Here is a 19,249-nt window from a genome sequence, read left to right on the forward strand (position 1 = left end):
TATTTTTTATATCACATGCGTATAGTCACATTATATTGAATTACATCTATTTAGGGTAGGTATTTATCATCTAAAAAATAATAATAAAAATAATAGAAAAATATATGTATGTATTTATTATATAATAACTCACAATCCATTTGAAGGTTCTTTATATCTTTACACAACTTATGACATCACATCACACACTTATATCACATGTTATGGTTTCAAAAAAAAACATTGTCCTACTATCCAAGTAGAAAATGGAATAGTGGGAAAATTGTATGAATTGCCATTTCAACTTGATATCACTTCAAAGCCTGACTTGCATATGCATACATGTAAAGGATTGCTGTTTATTGATAATCCCTTAAGCAAATAATAAATATAAGATAATAATACTGAGTACAAAATCAAGCCTATTTTAAGGGGTCACACGGGTTTTCTCGAGCAAAAAACGGACTATTTCTAACATTTTTTAACATATAAAAATTAAATATTTTATTCAGAGTTTTTATAACTTCAAAGATAGTGCATATTTTACAAAGATTTTGTGAAATTTTTCAAGAAGAATATTCAAAGCTCCGCCATTACTACGTCATTGTTACCCTCCAAAAAAGGTGTCTCCGCGTAAACAGCAATCTTAACATAAAATTCAATAGATAGGTTTAAAATATATCAAAATGCAAGAGAGAACGAAACACCTATTTACATCTTTATTTATATGTATAACTTTACCTAATCAAGAGCTAAAGTAGTTTTTCGTAATTTATGGAGTTACCAAGTCCAAAGTGAGGTGTGTACTACCGCGTTCCACAAGTTCAGATATCACACGAAGCTAAAGAATGAAATATTTATGGTAAAAACAATATTTTCTTAATAATTTTATCCTTAGGGAGTTATATCATATTCAAAACTATAAATTTTTCCTGCAAACAGTGAGGTTATTTTCTAGTAAAAGAAACGCGTAATTAGAGGTGAATCAACATGTTTTTATGAACCCAACAGCGGTCTTAAAAAACTATTTTTAAAACTACAATAAGATATGTTCAGTATATACCAACATATGCATATTATATTTGGACCATAAGCCTCATTTATTAAACAACGCAGAGTCAAGAGGGGTAACTTTAAATTTCGTCTAGTCAAACAAAACCTAAAACACTGTAATTTAGTATACAAAACGACGTTAAACAACACTATTAATTGCATAATCAAGCTGTAGAAATAAATGCAACAAAGGTCAGCTAAAGTTGCAAATATTACCACAACAAATTTGACAAAAGTCAAGATTATGGAACATTAGCGTTGAAAAGCAGCTAATTGTCGATTCGTCCTATTCAGACTCCGCCTAAAGTCATTAAGGCTGACAAAGCCAAAATGTGTTGAAAATCCACAAAAAATTTAAAATGAACCCCTTTTAGCGTGTCACAAGAAATTATACAAATATTTCGAGCATAAATCGTGCGTTATTTGTGCTTTCAACCAAAATATAAGCATGCAACAACCCCTAATTTGTTAGTGACATGTAAAAAACAGAGAGCGAAAGAGGCAAGAAATTAATTTTAATTTAAAGAAGCTAACAAAAACACTGAGTTGGGGCTTCTTCTCGGACAACACAGCTTCAAAAAAACTGTACATCGTTAAGAGCGTTCCGTGTAGATCACGCTCAACCGCGCGCACGCTGCCTGCCTTTCCCACACTGCTTCCCCTTTATTTTCGAACGTGCTTACTCAATACGTAACCTGTTATTTTGATTTCTTGCTTTCAATGCTCTGCTACGCATTTTTTGTGTTTTTTTTCGGTTACGTGTTGTGTTTCACTTGTTTTTGTTTATTTTTAGTTTCGGTTTTTTTTTACCTCGCTTCACTTTTATGTCATTTACGTGCCTGTCGTCGATTTCTCTCCTACTATGCCTTTACCTTTGCAAGGCTTCCTCGCAGCGAATCCTTTTTCTGGTCTGCCACATTCATAAATTTCGCTTAATTTCGAAACAGGTTTGACATTCTGCAAGGCATGTTCGTACAATAGGTAGAAAAAGTGAATTTCAATACAACAAAAACGTAAACACAGAAATTTCTGCAATATTGCCTTGTAGTGTGTATGACTGTACATGTGTAGGTATAGTCAGAGCATAAGAAATGGCAATGATGCTTAATGGGTTAGCCTGATTTGCGGGCAATTTGATATGACGGACAACATACTAATACACTGAGAGAAAAAATAAGTAAATTTTTTATAACAGGACAGATAACAGTATTAACTAAATTAGCTGTAACGGAATTTCATGAAACTTCATAATTCAATGAAGTTCTCATACCAATCTTAAGGTTTGCATTTGAAATTGTTAAAGAAAAAATATAGTAAAGTTAGGTGAAAGAGATGCAAAGAAAGAAATTAAGGTTAGGTTCATTGGCAGAAATATACAACTAGTCAAAGCGTTTAAGCCAAATGTTAACGCTGATGAAAAAGTAAGGTTAAGCTCAGTCAAATCGATGTTTAGCTCGACATTTTGTCTATACCGCTAAGAAGAAGAACGAAATGAGAAACATAAGGTGGAAAGGGATATCAAGTAATGCATTTAGTAGTTTTGAGTGCATCCATGCTTTCCTGTAACTATCTTATATCCCTTTCTGAAATTTTATATAAAATAAAACTAAAAAAAAAAAACAGAAAAATAAAATCTATAGAAATGTACATCTTTCAATATACCCGAGAAGCAGCCGGGCTTAGTTTTTAACACTGCCTGACCCAATTATGGCAATTGTTGAAGTTTTTTTTAACTATTCAGCGGTAATTAGATAAATTCCCTGATTGTAAATCACGTATGTTTCATTATTTCCAACAACAACGACATGATCTAATAACCGATAATATGCTTGGTAGAAATACGTTGAACATTAGTATACATTAGACCCATTTAGGAACCGCCTTATTTATACTCTAACAGTAAAAATATTGAAGGGCTTATACAACAATGATCATGCACAACTTCCTTATAGCGGTACATAAGTTAAAGTCGTAGGTAAACTTCTGAATATACGACAACACATGGATTTTCCGTACCCATTAGTACTCAAGTCGTCAGATACGAATATAAAATAGACTAAAGACCTATCTTCTTTTTTGTGGTCTTCCCTGTACTCCTGGCTGTAGTGGTATAATCAAAAGACATTACCTACAATAATAATGAATAACTACCGGATATCAGTTCCAAATCGAACGAGCGGTGTGAAGACGCTTGACTTTCTCAAGCTTCACTCTATGAGCTTTTGAAAAGTTTCTAGTAGATCCGAAGTTTTCGAGCCAAATTTCGTTCAGCGATGACACCCATTTCTATCTTAATGGATTTGTAAAACATCAAAATTGCCACATTCGTGATGAATGGCAACCTGAAGAGATTCAAGAACTGCCATTTCATCCAGAAAAAATAACGGTTCGATAAGCCGGGGGAATCATCGCTCCAAATTTCTTCAAATCTGATGCCTGAAATTGAAACTCGTGATCTCGGCAACATTTGGTTTCAACGAGTCGCCACTTCCCACACATCGGATCAAACAATGGATTTATTGAGAAAACACAGTTCTCCTGTGGACATACATATGTAAAGTCTAAAGTCTATGCGGACAATCCCGCTTCGATTCAGACCTTGGAGCAAAACATCACGCGTGTCATTCGCCAGTTACCAGTCGAAATGCTCGAACGAGTCATCGAAAATTGGACTCAATGGATTGATCATCTGAGACGTAGCCACGGCCAACATTTGAAAGAGATAATCTTGAAAAAAATCAATGACAAAATATGTTCAAATGATATTTCTGTGTTTTTCTTTAAAAAAAAGTAGGAATTCACGAATTGGATTTGGAAATAATTGCAAGCCTTTGAGATATACATATATAATATAGAGAGAGAAAAGAGAAAAAACCATTAGTTAATATACTCATTATTACATATTTCAAATCAATTCTTCCTAAAAGAAACTATAGTTCTGATCCGAAGCCCTATAACGGCACAAAAATCATAAATGTATTTTTTTCTCAGTGTATGTCAATCAGTTAGTGCAACGCTAAAAATCCTCCAAAAACCAAATTAAACCAGAAATTAAAACAAATATTAAATAAACAACAACTACAACGAAAATTCCATGAAGAAGCACTTGTGCTGCAATGATGGGTAAAGACAGCTAAACGGCAACATATGGTCGAGATATTAATTTACACAACAAAAAGTGAAAAAGAAGCACAACAAAACATAAAGCTAAACAACAACAACAGCGACTCCAACAGCAGATCGCTAAAAATAAACAAATAAGAAGACACAACACGGTTGAGAAGCAGAGCTGAGCGCAGCAAGGATCGCGCATTGCTGTACCGCAGCAGCAAGAGCAGCTCTAAAGGATCAAATTAAGAAGGACCACAACAAAATACACAAGCAATTTGATTTAATAGCGAGAAAAAGACGTTCCCACGCTACGAAAGAACCTGAACAGTGCTGAGAAGACACAACTGACTCATCATCAAGCACAGCAGCAGGAGCAGCAGCCTCACATTTTCCCAGCAGCAGGATAATAATAGTGGCAAGTCACGTAAAATACGTTAAAATACGTTGGCGTGTCAGCAAGTAGGACACGTTTGCAACGGTCAGGACAAGGTGAACAAAATAGAAAAACAGAAATTGAAAAAAAATTCAGCAAAATAAGAAAACCTTTTATTATTTTTGTTTATCTGCGAATAGTTTCTCACGCTCCGTGTCCAACGTATTTTGGCAAAGGACCTGCCTGCAGGTATCTTACAAAACACTAACGATCCTTAATTTTGCTTATTTGCTGATCCTTGTGAGAGCACACGTGTGCGCTGAGACGCTGATTGTTAAAGTATCCCATTGCACTGACAACAGCAGCAGCAGCAACAACAACGCCAACACAACTGCTACGTGTACAGTGTTATTTGATGCTTGGGAATTTTTCTTGGCGCGCACCTGCCGCTCGTACGGGCGCGCTGATTGGCTGAGATGCTGCGCTTACGCACAGGCGCTCTCATTGCTTACACCTCAGTGCAGCCGAAAAGAAACTATAAGAAGCGGTGCAAGAGCGTGCAGAGCAGACATTCACGTTTGAGCAACGCAAGTGGCAACAGCTAGTAGCAATATTCTTACAAGCAAACGAAGAAGAAGCAGTAGAGAGCTGAAAGCAAGAAATCAAGAAATAAATAAATTGTGATTTATTGAAGTGATATTTTTATTATTACAACAACAACTAATACAACAAGAAAGATGTCTGCAGCAATCAACAACATGTCAATGCAATATGACTGCAACAACAACAGCAATAAGCATAACAACAGTTACATTGCCGCAACAAATCAAACACTGCTGCAGCAGAGCAGCTTACAACACACCTCACTCCTACAACACTGGTCCACCATACAGCAGAAATCCAAAGTATCACCCTCACGCCGCATCAAGAACCTGCTGAAACCGCTATTGGGACGCGTCTTCAAATCGCGCACGAAGAGCCAACAGAAACGCAACTCTTACCTCGCTGCCTCGCCGAATGGCGAACGCGATGCTGACTTCGAGTGGCTCGCCAACGAGATGGACAATCGCGCCAATGAAGATCTTGAGCAGCGGCTTGTCGAGGAGATGCACATGTGCGAGGATGGCGCGGCTATCGTTGTATATAACGCAGACGGCACGCATCGCCTGCAGACGGTGGAGAAGGATGAATTCTATGTGCCCGTGCATTTCGCGCGCACCAATGCCGGCACGTTCTTCTGGACTTCGCTGCAACGTCAGACCATTGAACCGTACAACATTCAATGGAACTTTATGGATCGTTGGGGGCAAGCATAGACCGCTGACTCCGGTGTTGTTGTAATAATTTAAGCTGATACGCTGAAGTTGTAGGGTATTGAAATTACGTTCGGGTTTAATGTAGAAAAGGGATTTTCAACGGCTACCGGCGTCTGCCAGGCGGCACAAGTGCGTTCACTGCAAAAAGCAAGGTTTGGTCACTGCGACCTTGTGGCAAGCAGGCGTAAACGGGAAATTTGCACGTCAATGGGGTGTCAGTAAACGCTGGTGTACCGATTGGGGCGCAAGAGTAGGCACAGAGAAATTGTAAAAATGCTGCTAGGGAATACCGCTACTTTTCGCAAGAAAAATAGTGTGCTATCCTCTGCAGACATTTGTTAGGAATTTAACAGAAGCAATTTTGAAATTTTTTTGTTAATGAAAAAATTATTAAAGGTGTATGTATATGAATAGAGGAGCTCCTGTTTTTGTACAAAATAAAGGAAATGAAGGAGTACATCAAGTAATTGAAAAATATTTGTATTTTTATAGAAAAAAATATAATTATGTTAAAAAAATTGAAAAAATATTTTTATGGCAAAAAAAAAATTGAAAAATATTTTTATTTTTATGGAAAAAATATAATTATGTTAAAAAATTTTTAAAAATATTTTTATTGCAAAAAAAAATTTAAGAATATTTATATTAATATGGCAAAAAATAATAAAAATATTAAATTTATTTTTTCAAAAATTATGCAATTGAAAAAAAATTAATAAAAATATATAACAAACTCTAATTTACTCGTTTTTCTTTTATTACATATAGGAATAATTGCAGTTTATGTAAAAGAATTTTCATAAATGTGTAGTTCAATACAATTTTGGTATTAACATTAAACACACAATTCTAAACTATCTATGGCAACTATTTTTAGCACAAAACAAACAAAAAGTTGAACTTGAACTTGATTAGCTGGCACCGAGGCTTGAACATGCTTCACTATACAAATTATTCCGTAAAAGAGCATAATTTTTGATTAGTCAGTTTGTATAGCAGTGGTTCAATCTGGACATGCCAAATTTCATAAGTATATCCCATCACATAAAACATTCTTCATACAATGTTGCTTTTTTGATCGTTCGGTTTGTATGGCAGCTATATACTTTAGTGGTTCAATCTGAGCAATTCCTTCGGAGATTGTAGGGCTGCTAGAAATAATTAGCCATTCCAACTTTCAAGCAGATGATTCTGATCGTTTTGTTTATATGACAACTATATTGTATACTATTGTGATCAAATTGAAAGGTGAATTTTGTCCATTTCATCTTCTTCAAAGAAATCTCCTCCCAGTGCAATATATTTATACCAACGAATTTTCCAGTCATCAGAGCACTTGGAAAAATCCTCCATCGCCATCATAGCCTTTTTCGATTCAGCTTTTATATCCTCAATTGAGTCAAAACGGTGTCCTCGGAGTGATCATATGAATTTGCTGAATAGCCAGAAGTTACACAAAGGTAAATCAGGCGAATGCGGTGGTTGCGGCACGATATTAGTTGAAAATGTGGCGAAATGATCACGAATAACCAATGCAGTATGAGATGCTGCATTATCGCATTTCTTTGTTTAATAAATTCAGGCATAGCAAAAATCGAAGAATTCTCTTTTAGAGCCTCACAAAACGACGCGTATTTCAAATACTAATTAATATTTTGACGTGAAATTTAGCATAGATATCACTAACAGCACCACCAACTTACAGAAAAAAAATTTACCGATTCGAAAAACACGCGAAGTATAAATTAAAAGTTTACCTTTCAATTTCGTCGGATATCGGCGGTTTCGACAAATAAGCAGCATCTTGGGGAAAAAATATAAGTGTGGAAACTTTCAACTCGATATCTCAAAAACTGACGAGTTCACATATATACGGACACTCGGACGTGACTAAATCGACTTAGCTCATCATTCTATTCATTTAACTGTATATACATATGTATGTATGTAGATAGTATATTTTATAGGGTCTACGACGTTTCCCTCTGGCTGTTACAACCTTCGTAGAAAACTCAATACCTTTTTTAGGGAATAAAAAATACAATATAATAAAATTATTATTAAATAAAATAAAGTAAAATGCATTAAACAGAAATAGCTTAATAATAAATAATTAATAATAAAAAATATTCTTGAAAATAACAAAAATAAAATTGTTTAACTTTCTTCATCTATGTTTCCTTGATACATGTGTTCAGCTCAAAAATTAAATCAGCTAATATTAAAAGTTAAGAATCAAAATAACTAAACTATAAAGTTATATATCCAGTGGCGTAGCTAGGGGGGTCGAAGGGGACCGACGTCCCGGGCGCAACGTCTTGGGGGCGGCAAAACGATCTTCGCGATGTGTCACTCTCACAGTTACCCTATGCTTTGAATGTAACAAATACTTTTATTTCTCCAAATTTTCAAAAATGGTATCTAAAAACTCCAATTCGGACAAAAATTCCTGCAAATTGTGTCAAAAGTGTACAAGATATAGGGCGAAAATGGGTTTTTTCTATGGCTTTTAATAAGATGTCTTGTAAATTTACTATCAATTTCCTCAAAAACCGTATTGTGAGAATTTTGGAATTTCAGAATTTGCGTGGCTTCTAGTTCCTAAATTTTATATACTTAATATCGAAGATATTTTGTAAAAATTCACTTTTGTGAAACTTGTAGGTAGGTAGATAAAAGGGGGCGGCAGAACATCCTTGGCCCCGGGCGCCCGAAGTTGTAGCTACGCCACTGTATATATCAAAAATTTAAATTAATATTTTTACGAAATAGGTTAGTAAGGATAATTTACATTAAATATGTTAAGTTAAATTAATATTTTCAATAATCTAATATTTAAAGTTTTTTTTTCATTTTTCTCAAGTTTATTTTCTTAACATATTTTTAACTACGAACTATTTTATGTAATTTAATTTTTGAAATTTTTTGAAAGTAAAAACATTTAAAATTGTCAACACTTTTAAGAAATAATATTTTTCACTAAATAAAATATTTAATACATTTTAATAAAAAAAATAAAAATAAAAAAATAAAATAAAAAATAACAAAAATATCGGAAGAAATAAAATACATAAATAAATACAGAGTTATAAATATATTATTACTATTCAAAAAAAATTTATTAACTAAAAACTAATAACCTTAAGCAAGTTTCTTTAGAAATATATTTTCTTCAAAAAATTAATAAAGGAATTCAATTACGCAAAACTCGATTTCATCTGCAAATGCGCTTTCGGCACAACTTTAAATATCTTCTAAAGCCACATTTTACAATGAAATTCCATGCCGCCTCACTTTAGCGCGACTTTTTTATGACCGGCTCCAATGAGTTTCGCTATGGAAAATTCAAATTTTTATGACTTCATTTGTAGCAGCTTTTTTTTGAGTCTACTATTACTCATGCACACAAGTGTATGGACGTATGTATGTATGCGAAATTTTAAAGCTTGCCATAAATGCTTAGTTAGATATATTTATGGATACAAATATATAGTTATACCTATATATGTTCATATGTGTGTCCGAGTATGCATGAACAGGAGCTATACTTGCGGCCGAAGCTCAACAATTTGATATGATATCGAGTTTCATTAATGAATATGAGTACAATGAAGAGGCAATTTCAGTGAAAAAATTTATAAGAATTGGACACTTATGTGTATTTATAACGGAAAATAATATGACAACAGTAATTATATAACTCTGAGTCATGAATCCATGCAATAAAATCATTAAACATTTTAATATATATATAAAAATACGTAATATAAATGAAAAAAATATAAATTTTTCGGAGGGAAATACTTTTTTTAGTTTTGCAACTTTTGTGATCATTTTTACATGGCCAAAATTTTCAAGCAGTGTATTAAAATCACCTGTACACGATTTCCTACCGATTGTAATTTATTAATTTTCGACTTAGGTGTTTTCTATTAGAAAACACAGTTTACGGTCAATCGATATGGTTACAATGTCAGAACAAAACTTGACTGATACACGCTTGAATAACGATACCAAAACAGTTTGATAAAATGCCCAAATGTTTTTATTATTTGTGTTTTTGGGCTCTTCTATATATGGTTTATATAAAAAATTTCGAAAAAAATAATAAAAATAAACATTCTACTTTGAAAGAAATAGAGAAGTGAAAGAGTAGGCAGGAAGCAAGGAAGAATATGATAAATATATACATATGTATAACTTATCATCTTCCTTGTATTCAATATTACATATCAATCACACTGATACTTAAAGATTATGGGTCATTCCGTCATTTTAAGTATCCAAAAGATCTCGTTTCTTCAGCAGACCTCTACAAGGTCAAGACTAAGAGCTAATTGATGCCTCAACTTTTATAAAACGAAAAAAAACGCAATACGAATGCTCCGTGTGCTTAGGCGAGGTGTGTGCAAAAAAACGGGAATTTTTGTTTTTTTTATTATATATTCATACGTCTACATGTTGCCGCATTTAAAATAGTACCCATTCGATATTATGCACTTTGCCCGCTCTTCTTCCTATCAGAGAAACACTTCTTAAACTCAAGATAGACATTAGTGCTTTCGGCGATACGCTATTAATGTCATCTATGCTTATAAAACGACGGTCTTTTGAGGTTCTCTTTAATTTTGGAATAAGTCACACGCAGCCTTGACTGACGAATATGGAGGCTGCAGTTTTTTTTTAGAAACAGGCAATCCTCCAAATATACTGCCGCTGTAGAAAGACAGCATGCACGATTCATATTGCCCTCTAAAGCCATTATCTAACTTTGCTGGACTTTCGAAACAGTACGCCTACGTACTAAACCCTTAACTTCGGCTGCTTTAGCTTGTATTTGGTCCTTCAGGACCGCCGCATTACTTCGCAGTACCAAGCTGAGCAGGGATGCCTCTTCACAAACTCGCTGCAGGATTATTCAGCTGGTCTTAAGCTTCTCCGCTGCCGTTCTTTTATCGTAAGTTCTTGGATTTCATTTTCGCCAATACCAGCCTTGATTGCAGCATGTGACTTATATTGCTGTCGGGCGTCATCTTTTGTTTTGTTATTCTTTCCACTACATATCTCGAGCAGGATGAACATTTTTTGTCGTCTTCGTGACCGAATCTGTGGAGGTACTCCCTGAAACAGCCATCGCGCGTCTAGAATTGTGTCAGCAAAAAGTCGGTCTCCCCGTGCTGTCCCTCAATCTAGGTTGGTACGTTCTTAATAAGCCTATACGACCATCTTCCTTTTACTGCCGCATCCCATTGCCTTTGTCACTATGGTGGCTGGGGTATCGTTAAGGTATTGATTTTGGCCAAGAATTCACGAACAAGCAAGGAGTGAACGAACAAATGAGAATGCTGAGCGCATAGAAACACTTCTTACCTTGTTGGCTGCTTCGAGACGTGGTAAGCAATGAATATAACTGAATAATGTATCGTACTTCAGGGGCTTGGACTCTCCAAAAATTGATTTTAGAATTCTCGTTATATCTTTAACATACTTCGTAAATTAAAAGACCTTAAGCGTTCATTGAAATGACGATGATCAACTGCTCGTCATAAATATTTATTCGACCTTTAAATCCCACAAATGGGATACAGAGTTTGAGAATATTTAATAAGGTTAAGCTAACATTTGACTAAGCAGTGGATTTAGAAGTTTTCAAACTATGTAAGGATTAATGATCAGCTGTTCTTGAATTGGTGGAGAAACGGTTTACAATTTATAAAATATTTTATGGCAGCGCTTAAGACCTGAATAAGTGGAAGTTGAATTACTAAGTACTAAAAGCTTACAAATACTGAAGTAATAACAAAAATTTGTTGTAATATTTTAATTTTTTCTTTTATTTTATTTTTTCAATTTCATTACAAAATTTGTATATATTTTTAATATACATATATGCATGTTTTATTTCTTATTTCTTTTTTTTGTATTTAAAATTAAACATTACAAGAATTATTTACGCTTAAGAATTAAAATAAGTTTTAAACACATATTGTTGCACTCACAAATTTATGCATAACATACTGGAAGACTTGCGAAGATTTTGTTGTTATACATAAAGTTTGTGTTGAACTGCGGTTAAGTAAAAAAATGATTTTCAAGAATAACTTAAAACTAAGTAAACTAAAAATATTAAAGCACAAGATTTTTTCTTAAATTATTTAAAGCTTTAGAACGCATACATACAAAAAAACACAAACACACATTCTAATATGAAGAAAATATATTTTTTTAAATATTTTTTTTTTTAATTCATATTAAAATTATTATTCAACATACACACGCACCCATACAAACAAATCGAAAACAAAAACAAATTAATTGTATAATATTGCACTGATCCACAGGATATAAGACAGCACGAGCGGCAGGAGCGCGGCATTTTTCAGTTTTGCTGTAGACACACGCTCTAGAAGGCACGGAGAGCCACGAATCCTGCAAGCTTGCTGATGTTTTGCAAAAGCGCTTGGAGTTTGCAGTAGTGTACTTCGCAATCACAGGACGCTCATGCGCTTGCGCTCACTTTTTCTTGTTTTTAAGTTATTTATTGTTGTTGTTCTTGTTATATAAGCTGCTTAATCCTTTTTACTGCTTGCTACAACTAAACACTCGAGGAGTTGTTAAAGCTTGCTACACAAATGCTCCATGAGCTTTAAAGCTTTGCACCAGTGTTGAGTACGAAAACGGCAGCAACTACGTAGATGTCCTTGCGGTATACACATACACACAGATACATATGTGTGAATTTGGCCGCCAAAAATTCCACAGTTCACAGCGCACACCGCTGGCGCCGAGTGGGGGCGCAGGCGCGCGCTCACACCACACTATTGGAGCGCGCTGGTCAGCGTACGCGGCACGTCTGAGGTCGCGTCAACTCGCGTTGTTCATTTCGTACTGATCGCGTCGTGTGCGTGGCAGCGAAATTTAAATGCTTTTCGGAATGCGATAAAATGCGCGGACCCGGTCCATGTGAGTGTGCATACATAGGAGTAATGTATGTATGCATGAATAAATAAATGATAAATAAACACGCATACACATAAAGAAAATGCATATACGCGGTATATGTATGTGTATGTATGAGGGTGTGCAGGCACATAAAACAGCAATCAAAGCCCTCACCAAACACCAACACCGCCGCCAACTTCAACGGAGGAGCAATCATTAAAAACACAGAACAACAACACGAACAACATTTCATAAAAAGAAATACAAAAAGGCAAAAACAAAAACAAATATGATGATAACACACGCATTCCCGCGAACACGCGAGTATCACATCAAACAAACAAATAAGAATTCTGAAGAAAGCAATAGGATTGACTGCCTTGTCGTTTAACTGCCGGTCTAGCAAGCGCGAACGTTTCATATGTACGATGCATACACATATACAGGGTGCACATGAGTGTGTTTATGAGTTAGCGATAAAATAAAAAAGTTAAACAACAACATAAAAGAACATCACACAACGGCTTCTCGTCAGAACGATGATGACGATGCTGTATGAAAGTACAAACAAACAAAAAACAACAAAAATACATATACTATGTATATACATATGCATATAGGAGTATACTGAGATAAAACTCGGCTTTCAACAGTGGACCCTTTCATATGCCTCATTCGTTCGTGGGGCCGCAATGCCAACGACTTAAATATATACTTATGTATTGGCGTATAGAAACTTATACAGCGTGCATACACCCATACTGGCACACATACAACTTACGTACATACCGACTTATATTATGTATATTCTATATTAGCTATGCCATGAGAGGGGGAAGTGTGTAAGCGTTTGCCAGAAGTCAACAACACAGGGGGGTATATAGCTCTATGGGGGCTTACAAATACATATACGTATACATGCACAAAAATATAAAAATGTATTGCATATATGTGTGTATGTATATACACTTAAGTAAAAAAATATACATATATGTTCACAAACAGAATTTGAGCCCGATTCTAGTCTCCTCGCTGCCTGATAGCAATTCTGTTTGTGTTTATGTACATACATACGTATGTATAACTTACCGAAGTCACTTTGATATGTAGTCTTAGCAGTGCAATTCGGTAAAAGTGCATTTCAAGCTATTTAACTCTCTTGTTGAGCATACGTACATTGGAGTGGAGTAATACAACACCTCCTTTGGGCATTTAAATGCAATTCAGCTGCAAAAAAAATGCAAGCAGCTACAAAAAAGCAATTCAGCTGCAATAAAACTTAGTTTAGCTGCATAAAAATGCAATTCAGCTAAAAAAATTAATTAACAAAAGGTAATTATTCTTTTAATGAAAATGTTCGCTTGAGCATAACAAATTTCATCAATTTTAATATTCGTGTTTCGAAATGTACATTTTAAACTATAGTAAGCTATTCAGCAAACTAAGTGCACACAATATGTTAAAGTATAAGTATTTTAAGTATATTATACCGCAAGAAAACTTAATTCAGCTGCAATACAATACAATTCAGCTAAAAAATTAATCATTCATTCAATGAAGATGTTCGCTTGAGCATAACAAATTTCATCAATTTTAAAATTTGTATTTCTAAAATGTACGTATTTATGCTATATTGTAAGATATTCAGCAACTAATTAATAATACACAATAAGTTATAGTTATAACCATTTTAAGTGCAATAAAATATTATTTTATATAATTTTAAAACAATACAGCAATAAAAATAATATTCAGCTAAAATATATATTTTCAAACATTTTAACTTGGTAACTCAAGCGTATATTTAAAAGAATTATTGTTTAAACTTATAATTATTCAGCTTTATGTATTCAGCAAATAAGTAACAGTATCACAAATGTTATTATATGTCATATTAAAATATATCCACACAATTCAGCTGTTAGAAATATTAATTCAGCTAACGAAAATATCAAATATAAACTAAATTTGTTGGAAATATAGTTTTTTAAGCTATTCAGCCAGCTAAATATAAAACTAAAAAAATAATAAAAAGTAAACTAAAGATTTTGCAGCTCTTCAGCTCGAGATAGTGTAGCAAATTAGAATAAACTATATGTTTTAAGCAGAATTTGCTTGAAATAAAAAATTAACTAATATTTGGTCTACATTTTTTATTTAAAATTAAAATAATAGTAATTATTACACTAATTAAACTTTGTTTAGTTAAAAATTGCAAGCAGAACCAACCTTTGGCGTATGGTATAAAATTTATCTCTTGGGATAATCGAAAATTAGCATTTTAAATAAAGCTATTTTATTTTTTATTCAATTCAGCTACTTAATAGGGAGCTGAATGATCAATTTGTAATCCAAGCGGCAAAGATAATGAGTTTTAAAACATTAAGATTATAGTTTATGAATCTAAAGTAATCAAGAACTAACTAATAATGCGTGTAATATTATAATGTTTTTAATTTTAATTACGAACGGAGCATTTTTGAGCTCTTAAATTAGATTTCACTAATTCAGCGCACTTAAAGTTGTTTTATTTAAATAAAAAAAGATAGATTTCAATACATTTATATAAAATAAGAAATTTTAATCGTTCATATACATATTCAGCTGAGCTGAATTTAATGTATTGCACTTTATATTCGTTTTAGTTTTCAAAAAATTGTAATTGAATGGAAATTAGTCACTTGTAAGGAACAAAGCAATATGAAATTTATAAGCAAGTAAATATTTTATTATGGAGTGTAGCTGAATACCGTTAAAGACTAAGAAAACTAAAGTAAATATAAGAAATATGATTTTGCTAAAATTTTGTGGCTAAGAAATTTGTTGTACTCTTTAATACTGTGAATATTTCGGTTATTATTATAACATTCATTGCACTATCAGAGAATTATCTTGTGTATAAAATTGTCTACTATTTTTTAACATACCTATGTATGTACTCTCTCTCATCTCTAGTTCAAGATCGTTGAAATTGAAATTTTACGCAAATTTTTATGAGCTCTCCATGACTTTCGTTTACTACCATAAATTGTTTGCTTATTGCAATTCAGTGTTTAACCAACAGTAATATATAAAACAACGAAGTTCAGTAATACCGCTTCCATGAAGGTATGTAAAAACATTATTTAAAATTGCGAAGACAACTAATATTTTTCCAAACATCTCTCACCCATATTTTCAGTTTATCAGAGTGATATTTTCAATCAGCTGCTTCTTAGCTTTAGTCATAAGCATGAACGACATGGGATCGCTGAGTTTTAAATGCATTTTCGATCCAGATAAAACTATTAGCAAAATAATACCGGGTCATCTTATTATACAGCATGAAAATGAATATGGATATAATTATAGAACAACATTACAACCAGTAGACTGTTTCATAAATGTGGTGAAAAATTCGATTATGAACAAGAGAGTGAACAATATAGTAGGAGAGCTAGAAATACAGAATTTGAGGAGAGTCGAAGACCCACTAAGAGGCATAGAGTACAATGAATATATACAAGCACGGAAAGCAAATGAAATAGAGAACTTAAACGAGGGAGTAGGGCTACAAAAGAGAAAACTGAAACGCGTTATTAACACAAAAGATGGCGCTGAAATAGAAATATATTATAGATCCATAGATGAAGATAAACAATTTAAAAATCGAAAGTTTAAGCAAATAACGACAATTGTTAGCTCGAAAAAAATAACAGATATAATACCAAGCGAAAATAAAACAATAAAAAACCTACAAAATTTGCGAAAACCCACCGTTTATCTGAGATCTATATACGAGGACAAGTTATTCAAAACAAAAAATTACACAAAAATAACGAAAAAGTTGAAATCAAAGTACGTTAGTGGAAAAGTGGGCTTGGCCAAAAATTCGAAAAGTTTATTTAAAGACCTTTGCAATAATGAAAGTGTAGGCTGGGAAAGCTCAAACAGTAAAAGTTGTTTTAGTAAAAACTTGGTCAGTGAAAATTACGATCTTGAAAAGAGCAATGGCATTGCAACTAGCAATGACATATCAGCTGTAGCTTTAATTGAGTCTGATAAAAAGCCGAGCACGGCAGTCTTGGAAGGAAATGACATCGTAATTAAAAGCTCACATGAAAATAATATGTTGGAGCGCACGAGTCCAGTTTATAGTGAGATACCAACAACATCTACTGAAATTTCCGATCATAAATCGAAGCATGTGTTATTTAATAAAATTAGCACCGATAATTTGTTGGAACATATTTTATTTAATCCAAGATTTATTTATGCTTGATATTTATTATTTATGCCTAATACTTATGATATTTACATATAAAAATAAAAAGTTAAAAAAAATAAAAACTCATAAACAGTCGTTTATGGAAGAGTATTGGAAAATTATAATAAACTATCGGCTTAAATTGTACCGTTCAGAAACGAAAAATTTATTTTTTTTTAATTTTTAATTTAAAATACAAAATTTAAAATAACGAATTAAAATTTTTATTTAAAAAAATTAAAATATTTTTATTAAAATAAAATTTTTTTAACTCAAAAATGGGGTTAAAAATTTAAACACCGGATTGAAAATAAAAAGGCTTTCTTTTAATTAACTATAATTATTAAAATTAATAAATTGTTGTAAAATTTACATTTTTCGCGTTTATGTACTTCGTATAGTACCATTTTGGTTATCTTGTGAAAAGTAAAAGTTATTTTTAACAAATTATAATATCATTTAGTACTTTTTGTCTTATTTATATTTAATACCTTTTAATTGTATTGCTTCAATAAGAAACGTGTAAGTCTTTGAATTCCTTTCCATTACAGCTTTAAACATGAACAATATTTTATTTTAAAATAAATCTTTAACTCCAGTTTTTCAATATAATATTTTATCATTTTTTATTCTCAAACGTCTTGGACTTTAATTTTTATTTCGAAACGAAAAAATACAATTTTTATTATTGATAAAAAAATTAATTTGTAATACCAAACATCATAGAATCAAATTAAATTATCAATTTAATCCCAAAATAAGATTTTAAAATTTTATTTTAATCCAAAATTTCAATCAAAAATTTAATTCTTATAACATAATCAGAAATAAAAATCTAATTTGTTATCAAAATTTTTTGTATCTAAAAGTTCGCAACGCTTACTGTAACACACAATATTCTCTGTAAATACCAAACAATTTACATGTCACTGACAAAAATAAAAATTAAACTTACATGCATATGATATTTCCCGATCTAAAGGCGATTTTTGGCATTCCAAAATGAACAGACTATTCCTTCCAAAAACTACACATGTTTACAAATTCTGGTCAACTTTTGGATCTGAGCAGATAATAAAGATTCTTAACTATATTTGATATGCTGAATTCGAATATGCATTTAGTTTTTTAAGATTGATTCTAGTTTCCGAGTTCTCGCATGATAGCACCATTGTGCTGTTACAAGCACAGTAATTAAATACCGATTGAGGAAAATTCTTCCAATCTTACGGGCACTGCTTGATAAGTCATTTCAACATTAGCAGTAAAATAAAATAAGTGATTAGAGCAAATAAAAATTGATTCACCAAATTTTGTTGCCTTTTATGCTTGTGGGATAGCCGCGCAACTGAACATCATTATGTGAGAAAAGAATGGCAAAGTCGTACTCAATATGAGCCTGACAGGAAACGTCTCCGCTGAACCACTTGTAAATCCACAAGACATTTTCCTGCCACCTCTTCACATTAAACTAGGCCTTATAAAGAACTTCGTCAAAACATTAAACTGTGAAGGGCCGGCTTTGCAGTATTTAGTTAAGTTGTTTCCTAAATTGTCATATGCAAAAATCAAAGAAGGAATATTTGTCGGACTTGATATTAGAAAATTAATGGCTGATAAAAAATTTACAAAATGTTTATCGCCCGATGAAGCAGCCGTATGGGCATCTTTTCAAAATATCGTTTACTTTCTTGGTAATCACAAATCCCCGATTTTAAGGAAATTATTGGCGATATGTTGAAAAATTATCGAAAGATTGGAGCTAGAATGTCTCTAAAGATCCATTTTCTGCATTCCCATCTCCATTTTTTCCACGAAAACTTGGGTGATACGAGCGACGAACAAGGAGAGCGGCTACACCAAGATCTAGCCAACATTGAAAGAAGATACCAAGGATTTTGGGATGAAGGCATGATGAGCGACCACTGTTGGACTCTAATACGTGAAACAAATACTAAACAATACAAAAGGCAAAGTTCCACCAATCTTCATTTCTGATATATTATTTTTAAGTTAATAAAATGAATATTATTTGACAAAAATTATAAAAAATTAAATTCTTGATTATTTCAAAAACTAGAATCAATCTTAAAAAACGAAATGAGGATTCGGATTCAGTGTCATCAATTGTCATAGAAACCACTTTTGGTTGTCCAGGTCCAAAACCGTCTATACTTGTGCTATCTTTAACACTAATATAAAAATATTTTGTGACCTGCAAAGCTTCTC

At 32.8% G+C, this 19,249-nt stretch overlaps 2 protein-coding genes across 2 annotated transcripts in view; both read left to right on the forward strand.

Moving 5' to 3' along the window:
• The window catches only part of LOC105224161 (enhancer of split malpha protein), a 79,244-nt gene extending 72,875 nt beyond the window's left edge, over positions 1-6,369 (forward strand). Inside the window, exon 2 of the mRNA XM_011202157.4 lies at positions 5,118-6,369. Coding sequence (XP_011200459.1) covers positions 5,254-5,832 — 579 coding nt within the window. The 5' untranslated portion in view covers positions 5,118-5,253 and the 3' untranslated portion in view covers positions 5,833-6,369. The remainder of the gene's footprint in view (positions 1-5,117) is intronic.
• A 9,364-nt stretch (positions 6,370-15,733) lies between these two features.
• On the forward strand, positions 15,734-17,173 carry LOC115065996 (uncharacterized). The gene is made up of 2 exons (XM_029549391.2): positions 15,734-15,882; positions 15,956-17,173. The coding sequence occupies exons 1-2, from the start codon at positions 15,877-15,879 to the stop codon at positions 17,033-17,035; spliced, it is 1,086 nt and encodes a 361-aa protein (XP_029405251.2). The 5' UTR covers positions 15,734-15,876; the 3' UTR covers positions 17,036-17,173.
• Positions 17,174-19,249: the final 2,076 nt, after the last annotated feature.

The sequence above is a fragment of the Bactrocera dorsalis genome, chromosome 5 (genome assembly GCF_023373825.1).
Source record: "Bactrocera dorsalis isolate Fly_Bdor chromosome 5, ASM2337382v1, whole genome shotgun sequence".
Lineage (NCBI taxonomy): Eukaryota > Metazoa > Arthropoda > Insecta > Diptera > Tephritidae > Bactrocera > Bactrocera dorsalis.